Source organism: Sorex fumeus, unplaced genomic scaffold, assembly GCF_029834395.1.
Source record: "Sorex fumeus unplaced genomic scaffold, SorFum_2.1 ptg000044l, whole genome shotgun sequence".
Taxonomy (NCBI): Eukaryota; Metazoa; Chordata; class Mammalia; order Eulipotyphla; family Soricidae; genus Sorex; species Sorex fumeus.
Window position 1 is genome coordinate 20,898,146 of NW_026606101.1, and position 9,355 is coordinate 20,907,500.

The window sequence follows — 9,355 nt, forward strand, 5'->3', positions numbered from 1 at the left end:
CTCCTTCTGCAGCCGGGTTGGAACTGGCCCGGCCTCCCTCCATCCTGCTCCTGGGACCGCCGATCGCCCCTCTCTCTCCCAGGGAAGGGCTGGCACATGCCTGACCCTTGCCCTGGGAGGCGGCAAGTGCCCCTGAGCCTGGACTTCTCCCGGCTCTCTGGGCAAGACCCCTGACCCTGCCCACACCCAGGGACTCACTGAAGACATGGAGGCTGACGGGGGCCGAGGTGGAGGAGCCCACGGTGTTCCCCGCGCGGCAGGTGTAGACCCCAGAGTCATTCCAGGCTACCCGAGGCAGTTGCAGCACCCGGCCCTCCGTCCGGAGCAACTGGCCATCCTTGACCCACTGCGCGGAGTGGACCTCGGGGTAGCTACTGTTCACGCGGCAGGTGAGGGTGACCAGCTCCCCAGGGCGGATGTTCTGCTTGGAGGGTTGGAGGAGGACAGACACACCCCTGGGGGCATCTGCAAGGCAGGAGAAGGGGTGCTGGCATGGGGGTCCCAGGGGACAGGAGGGCCGTGCGCACCCAGGCGACCTTCTGGTCATCCATCTGCCAGTTCCCCTGAGGACCATCTTGTTGTGAGGACCACCAAGCATGCAGCTGGATTCGGGGACCCAGCCTGCTGTGGTGGCCCGAGGGACAGTTGTCATCCCACCTGACAGGAAGTGCCTCGGATGCTGTCCTCTATGAGCCCCCCATGTCCCCCCGAGATCGTGCTACTGAAAACGCACACTTCCACGTGCTTATTTTAGGGGACGGAGGGAAGGCACAGCGGGGAGGGCACTTGCCCTACACACGGCCAGCCTGGGCTCCATCCCCAGCATCTGACACGGTCCCCGAGCCCCACAGGGAGTGAGCCCTGAGCACCGCTGGGACGAAGAAACAAACCAAAGAACCAGAACCCCAGTGCGTAATTTAGGCTCATCTGCACGTGCCGATGCTGAGGCGTTTGATCCCTGTGCTCCTCCACCCTTGGCCCTATTCGGGACAGGGGGCTCTTGATCGGTATGCCCACTGGACAGATGAGGAAACAGAGGCCCACGACGGCAAGGACAGAGTGAGGACAGCTGGTGGGGCAGGTCTGTGCCTGGTGTGGGCTGGAAGCCCTCTTCCACCCAGGGCCCTTTGGATAGTTGAAACTTCCCTCACGGGGCCTACGACACAGGCAGACAGGCTCAAGTTTCTGTGTCTGTCCTGTGTGAACGAGACCCTGCTACTTCTCAGATCTTACTCAGCCTAGGACATTCCGCACTCCTGTTCTAGAACACCCTGCACCCTGTTCTAGAACATTCCCCACCCCTTTCTAAAACGTCTCCCACCCCTGTTCTAGAACATTCCCCACCCCTGTTCCAGAACATTCCCCACCCTTTTCTATTTTTCCCACCCCTTTCTAGAACATTTCCCATCCATTCCCTAGAACATTGCCAACCCTTTTCTAGAACATCCCTCGCCCCTGTTCTAGATCACCCCCCACCCCTTTCTAGAACGCCCCCACTCCGTTCCAGAACATTCCCTGCCCCTTTCTAGAAAACATTCCCCATCCATGTCCTAGAACATTCCCAACCCCTTTCTAGAACGTTCCTCACTCCTGTTCTAGAACATTCCCCACCCCTGTTCTAGAATATACCACTGTGTTCCCCTGTGATGGGAAAGTAGTGGAGTCCTGGGCCCGTGGACTCTGCCTCTTGGTCATCCCCCAGTGATGACCTGATTCTGGGGAGACCCTGAAAACACGAGAGGAGTGAGCTGCCCCTCCTGCACCCTCCAGAGTGGAGCCAAAGCCGGGGCTCTCTGTCCCCGAGTTCCGGAGCTTCGTGTCTGCGTCTCAGCCCAGGCTGGGAGAACCCAGCAGGAGAGGGGAGAGAGCTGAAGTATGGGGGTTCTGAGGGCCGTCTCTGTCCAGCCTGGCTGTCTTGGGGCAGGGGACGGGGAGGACATGGGCTCCCGCCGAGCTGGGAGCAGCTGAGAGCGGCCCCGTGTCACTCACACTGCACTTGGAGGTGGAGCTGGGCCTGGCTCTGGTGCTTTCCCAGCGAGAGCTGGCAGCTCAGCATCCGGCCGTGGTCCTGCCAGGACAGAGGCATGTGGAGTGTCTGTGTGTAGCTGACGCCCGTGGGCTCGATCCTATGGTAGTCCAAGGTGACAGAGTGTGTGCGGTCCTGGCCTTTCCACTGCAGACGCGCGGGCTCCTTGAAGCAGGCATAGGGGGTGGAGCAGTTGAAGTCCACCTCGGTGCCTTCCAGAAGCTTCGCTGGTGACATCATGGTGGGTGCCAGGGGCGTCGCTGAGGGCAGGAACAGGTGCACTGGGGAGATGCCACAGCGTCCCCCCCTCCCTTGCGAGCCCCGTGCCTGAGAACCCCGGCCAGGGTGGGGCGAACAGGGGGTGACAGAGATATTTGGTTTTTTGTTTCGTTTTAGCTTTTTGGGTCACACCCAGTGATGCACAGGAATTGTTCCTGGCTCTGGACTTGGGAATCACTCCTGGCAGTGCTCAGGAGACCATATGGGATGCCAGGGATTGAACCCGGCTCAACAGCATGCAAGGCAAACACCCTACCCACTGCACTATTGCTCTGTCCCTGGTATTTCTTTTTTAAAAAAATAAATAAATTTTATCTATTTGGGGGGTTGGGGCCACACCCAGCGATGCTCAGGGGTCACTCCTGGCTCTGTATTCAGGAATCACTCCTGTCGGTGCTCAGGGGACCAGACGGGATCCTGGGGATTGAACCCAGGATGGCCCGTGCAAGGCAAATGCTCTCCCCGCTGGACTATCGCTCTGGTCCTCAAGCAGCAGTGCTTTCTGCTGTCCCCCCACTGGGCTAGGGACAGGGCCGGAGCCCGCTACCTGTGATGGTCACCGTGGTGCCTCTGACGTCCGACCAGCGGTTGCCTTCGCTGATCTCGAAGCGGAAGTTGTAGGTGCCCGCGTCCTCGGGCTGCAGTTGCTGGAGCAGCAGGTTGCATGTCCGGTGCTGCACCTGCCCCACCAGCAGCGCCCGTTGGCGGAATCGGGCCTCCACCAGCTCAGGCTGTGCCGAGTGGGTTACCACCTGCCGACGGCTCGCCAGGTCGTAGTACCAGATAACCGTGATGCCATCAGTCACGGGCACGTTGTCAGGGAAGGAGAAGACGCAAGGGATGAGGAGGCAGGAGCCCTGGACGCCCGCCACTGTCTTGGGGCTGGACACACCCCAGGAGCCCAGACCTGCACAGGGGTGGGGGTGGGGAGACGGCCAGGCTCAACACAAGCTCCCCCACCTAGTCCCAGCTCCCCCGCTCCCCGGACAGCACCCCCTGGGCCCCAGGAGCCTCCCCTGCGGGCAGTCAGGCCAGGCCAGCCGAGGGTCAGAGTGCAAGGCCACTCAGCTCACCCAGAGAAACGGAGGCGGCCAGGAGCACAAGCTGGACGAGGATGTACATGGCTGGCTCTGGCACAGGTCCTGGGCCCAGAGGAGGGGTACGAAGTCCCACTGTGGCCTTCTGGGGAGCTCGGGACAGCTCACCCTCCGAGTCTGCCAAGTCGAGCCGTGAGCAAGGACACGGAGCCCCGGAGTCACCGCCAGCAGGACACCCACGTCCACCCCAGCTGCACCCAGAAGTGCTCTTCCAGGGGGTACTTCTCAGAAGGCAACCCCAGCCTGCCCAGCCCCGCCTGCCGGCTCCGCCCACCCACAGCTGCCTCTCCCTTTCCCCCACTTCCGCTGCACCCCAGTGAGCAGGAACTGGCACCCTGGAAGCCCCCCCCCCCCGCCCCGCCCCAGCATGACTAGGCCACAGGGCACGTTACTGGGCTGCCTGTTCACCAGGAGGGGAGAGTGGTGGGGCAGGGGGCGGGGGTCCCACCCTGCAGCTCCTGGTGTGGGCATCCGCTGGGGGGGGGCAGCTGATCCCCCCCACATCTCTTCCTCTGGCTCCCATGTTCTCCTGCCGCTTGGTGAACATACCACCGGGATGTTGGGAGGCCCCTGGGAGGCCCCCTAAATAAACTTTCAAAAAATCTTTTTTTTTCTTTTTGGGTCACACCTGGCAATGCACAGGTGTTACTCCTGGCTCTGCACTCAGGAATTACTCCTGGTGGTGCTCAGAGGACCATATGGGATGTTGGGAATCGAACCCGGGTCGGCTGCGTACAAGGCAAATGCCCTACTGGTGTGCTATAGCTCCAGCCCCCAAACTTTCAAAAAATCTTTAAGGGGCTGGAGATAGTACAGAGGCTAGGACACTCACTTTAGACACAATCAACTCAGATCGATACCCAGCACCCCAGATGGTGCCTTGAGTCTGCCTGGAGTAAGCCCTGAGCATCGTCAAATGTGGCCCCCAAACAAAACAACGGAAGAAAAAAACCTCAATGCTTGTCACTTTCTTGCTCTGAAACCTCCCATAACCCCCAGCACCCATGAGACATGGGCCTGAAAAGTGTTCTCATCTCTCTTCCTCCCACCCAGCCTGTGCTCCTCCCCTGCTCCCCATGAGTCCCCATCTGATACGAGCACCAGAAGGTGGGCCCAGGGGTAGTACAGCAGGCAGGGCATGTGCCTTCCACCTGGCACCCCAGAGGGTCCCACAAGCCCCGCCAAGAGTGATCCCTGAGGGCAGAGACGGGAGTAAGCCCTGACCACTGATGGGAGTGCTCCCACCCCCCAACACACACACGCACACACACACACATGTGGACCATGGGCCAGGGAGATGCTCACAGCTTTGTGTGTAGGAGGCAGCCTACAAGTGACCCCAAATCAAGACAACAAATAACAAATGTCCAGGGGTCACAGTGCTTGCTGTGCACATGGCCCACTCTAGTTTGATCCCACACATGGCACCACATGGTCCCCCAATGGCAGGTGGGAGCCGTGGAGGCACCCCCCTGCAGCATGAAGTGCACCCCCATGACCCCCCCCAATCAGGCCCTGAGCAGTGCCACGTTCTTGGGTTCTAGCTTTGAGCTACTGGCCTGCTTGTCCAAGAGTAGTCAGAAGGGGCCCCCGGAATCGCACTGGGGAGTCCCCCCAGTGCAACAATGAGAAACCTCTTAGGGGCAAGCCTAAGTGAAAACTCTCCAAAACTCAATTCTCATTGAATTCGTGTTGGTTTGGGGGCCACGCCCAGTGGTGCTCAGGGTTTACTCCTAGTTCTGTGCTCAGGGGTCACTTCTGGTGGTACTTGGAGAACCATATGGGGTGCTGGGAGTTGAACCCAGGTCACACCCAAGGCAGCCTCATGCAAGGCAAGTATCTTATAGTTTGTATTATCTCTAAAGCCTTTGAATGGGTTTTTTTTGTTGTTGTTGCTGCTGCTGCTGTTGGTTTGGGGGCCCTACCCAGTGGGTTTACTCCTGGCTCTGTAAGCCTGGTGGGGCTCGGGGCACCATACATGGTGCCAGGGACTGGCTGTGTGAAAAAGGGTTTACCCACTGTACCATCTCTCCAGTCCTGAATTTTTTTATTATTATTTTTTTGCTTTTTGGGTCACACCTGGTGATGCACAGGGGTTACTCCTGGCACTGTACTCAGGAATCACTCCTGGCGGTGCTCAGGGGACCATACGGGAAGCTGGGAATCAAACCTGGGTCAGCAACATGCAAGGCAAACGCCCTCCCCGCTGAGCTACCGCTCCAGCCCCTCCAGTCCTAAATTCTTCCATATGGCATCACAAGCACAAGCCACAAAAGAAAAAGGTGAGAAATTGGACACTTCGTGCAATTAAAATGTTCGTGCACCAAAGAATCCTCTTGAGGGTCTGGAGAGCCATCTCATCCCTAGCTCAGCCGGCCGAACCCAGGCGTGGCACGTCACTGGCCCAGGTTCAATCCCCAGCACCATGAGGTCTCCTGTGCACTGCTAGGAGTGAGCCCCAAGCACCACCACGCGTACACTCTCCCTTCAGCCCCCAATAAAGGATTTTGTTGAGAGAGGAAGAAGACATCCCACAGGACTGGAGATAAAGTTTGTCAATAATCCCACAAGACTGGAGATAATGTTTGCCAACGATGTTACTTAGAAAGGAACTCGTATCCAGAATCGATAGGGCCTGGGACCAGAGATAGTACAGGGGGGTAGAGAATTGAGAACTACAAAACAACAACAGAAAACAAAGGAACTCAGGAAAAAAAAAAGACAGGGTCTGGGACTCTGGAAGATGGTACAGGGGTAACGGCACTTCCCTGCATGCATAAGACCCTGGTTCGACCCCCCACACCACAAATGGTCCTGACCACCATCGGGAGTGAGCCCGGAACACTGCTGGGTGTGCTCCCCTTCAAAACATGAGTGCTGGTGTCCAGAGGGTGGTGCAGTGGCTCAGAGAACCAGAACCACAAGCCAAGACCCAGGGCTGCCTCTGGGGCTGCCACCTACAACCCTGCATGCTGCCAGCCCTGTCCACTGTGGTTTCTTAGCCAGGTCAGTGTGCGCTCCACGACCAAAGCGGAGTGAGCCCCGTGGTCAGGACATGTGCAAGCCCCATCACTGAAGGAGAGACCCCCACGAGCACTTCCCCTCCATGCAGGAGCAGTGGGGGATGGGGGGCTTGGATAAATTGTCCTTGAAATGTGACATTCAGGTCAGAGCAACTCAATTCCCAAGCATCCCCATATAATCTTCAAGTTCACCAGGGGTGATCCCTTGAATGCAGAACCAGGAGTAATCCCTATCCACAGCTGTGTATGGCCAGAAAAAAAGGGAAGAAAGAAAGAAAGAAAGAAAGAAAGAAAGAAAGAAAGAAAGAAAGAAAGAAAGAAGGAAGGAGGGAGGGAGGGAGAGAGAGAGAAAGAAAGAGAGAGAAAAGGAGAAAGAAAAACAGAGGGAAGGAAGGAAGGAAGGAAGGAAGGAAGGAAGGAAGGAAGGAAGGAAGGAAGGAGAGAGAGAAAGACAGAGAGAAAGAAAGAGAGAGAAAAGGAGAAAGAAAAACAGAGAGAGGGAAGGAAGGAAGGAAGGAAGGAAGGAAGGAAGGAAGGAAGGAAGGAAGGAAGGAAGGGAGGCAGGGAGGGAGGGAGGAAGGAAAGAAGGAGGGAGGGAGGGAGGAGAGAAAGGAGGAAGGGGGAGGAAGGGAGGGTAAGGGAGACATTCAGGGCAAGGAGATGGCTCAGTGGCAAAGGTGCCCTCCCTGCGAGCACGAGGCCTTGAGCCCAGACCCTAAAGCTGCCCGCAGGCCCTGAGTGTGGGCCCTGAGCTCTCCCCAGCCCCTGCCCCCATGTGTCTCGCCGGCCCAATGAGCCCTGGGAGCCCGACAGCCAGAATGTACACAAGTGCCACAACTCAATGTGTTCAGTCCCTGGCAAACACCACAACCAAATGTGTAAGGGGACACACACACACACACACACACACACACACACACACAGACGGCCAGAGGCTGGGGGAAGATGCCGCCAGCATTGGTGAAGGAGCTGAAATGGAAACCAAAAGAATTCTGTCACTGACACTGTAGCTAACAAACCAAACCAAAAAGTAATAAACGCGGTGGTTAGGGCTGGAGAAATGGGAAACCTCATCCACTGCGGGAGGCAGCGTGAAGCCTTTCAGAGCTTGGGGATAACAATTTGGTGGTGGCTCAGAGAGCCAATCAGAGACATACCATGCAACTCAGTGGCTCCTCTGCTTGACTTGTGCCCAAGGGAACTGGGAACAGAGACTCTAACAGATACCACGCCAGAGATGTCTGTGGGTATTCACGCTGGCCGGAAGATGGAGACAACGCACATTTCCATCCACGGACCAGCTGGCGGGTCCACAGAAGGAACAGGTTTTCGGCTGTTCCAAAGGAATAAGATTCTGACATTCATTGCAACGTGGGCAAACACTGAAAACACGGTGCTAAGCGCTAGCAGCTAGAATCCAAAATTGACAAAAGGTGAGTTTCTGTAGGATTCCGCTTATCTGAGGCACCTAGAAGATGCGAATTCATAGAAATCCAGAGCACCAACCCCAGGCTGCCGTGGAGGGGGGTGGGCAGCGGGATGGAGGATGGGAACTCCAAGTCCATGGGTAACTGCTCTTCTGGCTTTGCATTATGGATGTGCTTCTGCTGAATTGTATGCTTAGAAATGAGTTAGATGAGGGGGAGAGATAGGACAGCAGGCAGGGTGCTTGCATTACATGTGGCTGACTGGGTTCGATCCCTGGCACCCCAAGCCCACCAGGAAGTAATCCCTGAGCACCCCTGGATGAGGCCCAACAACAACAACAAAATAAACCCTCCCCCCAAAAAAGAGGGCTAAAAGAGCAACTTTCACGCTCTCTGTATTTGAGCACAGATTCGTCTTGCTAGCTCTGCATTCTTCCCAGTGCTGACTTGGCAGAGACGGAGGACAGGAACTGCATGACCTCACCCAGCACCCCCCACCCCAGGCCTGGGGTTGGTACTCAGCAGATGCTGATGGCTACCCAGGGACACACCTAGGAGGGGCTGTCAGATGCTCAGGCCTGCCCTGGCCTGAACTTCCTGCCAGGATGACCAAGCAGTCCTCACCCCCGGGTCAGCCTTGGGAAGGCCCCGAGCTCACCCCTCCCGGGTACCCAGCCCTGCGAGCTGCTCAGAAGGCCACCCGGCCACGTGCAAATCCTCCCTATCTCACTCATCCCCAACCCTTCGGGACATCCTAGATCAGCTCCTGTCCAGCCCACCCCTGGCTCCCGGACTCAGAAAAGGCTTCACTCTGGCTGCAGATTATTGGGGGGCGAAGGGGAGTTAGGAGAGAGAAGGGAGCAGTAAGACAATAATAATTGGAAATGATTGTTCTGGACAGAAACTCAGTATTGAAAGTAGGTATAGGGGTATGCCTGATAACCTTTCAGTATCTGCATTGCAAACCATAATGCCCAAAAGGGGAGAGAGAAAGAAAGAGAGAGAGAGGGAGAGAGAGGCGAAGAGAGGGAGGGAGAGAGAGAGGGAGATAGAAAGAGAGAGAGAAAGAGGGAGAGGGAGAGAGAGGGGGGGGAGAGAGAGAGAGAGAGAGAGAGAGAGGCCTGCCATAGAGGTAGGTGGGGGAGAGTGTGGGGGAGGGGAATTGGGGACATCAGTGGTGGGAAATGCACACTGGTAGAGGGATGTTGGAACACTGTATGACTGAAACCCAATCATGAACAACTTTGTAACTGTTTATCTCATGGTGATTCTACTGAATTTTTTTAATTAAAAAAATAAAAGGAGGGGCTGGAGAGATAGCACAGCGGGTAGGGCGTTTGCGTTGCACGCGGCCGACCCGGGTTCGATTCCCAGCATCCCACATGGTCCCCTGAGCACCGCCAGGAGTAACTCCTGAGTGCAGAGCCAGGAATAACCCCTGTGCATCACCAGGTGTGACCCAAAAAGCAAAAAATAAATAAATAAATAAATAAATAAATAAAT

At 56.6% G+C, this 9,355-nt stretch overlaps 1 protein-coding gene across 1 annotated transcript in view; it reads right to left on the minus strand.

Annotated features, from left to right (window-relative positions):
- SIGLEC1 (sialic acid binding Ig like lectin 1) overlaps positions 1 to 9,355 on the minus strand; it is a 58,842-nt gene that overhangs the window by 16,964 nt on the left and 32,523 nt on the right. Inside the window, exons 3-6 of the mRNA XM_056121582.1 lie at positions 3,379 to 3,593; positions 2,853 to 3,212; positions 1,990 to 2,286; positions 199 to 465 (exon numbers count right to left, since the gene is read on the minus strand). Coding sequence (XP_055977557.1) covers positions 199 to 465; positions 1,990 to 2,286; positions 2,853 to 3,212; positions 3,379 to 3,593 — 1,139 coding nt within the window. The remainder of the gene's footprint in view (positions 1 to 198; positions 466 to 1,989; positions 2,287 to 2,852; positions 3,213 to 3,378; positions 3,594 to 9,355) is intronic.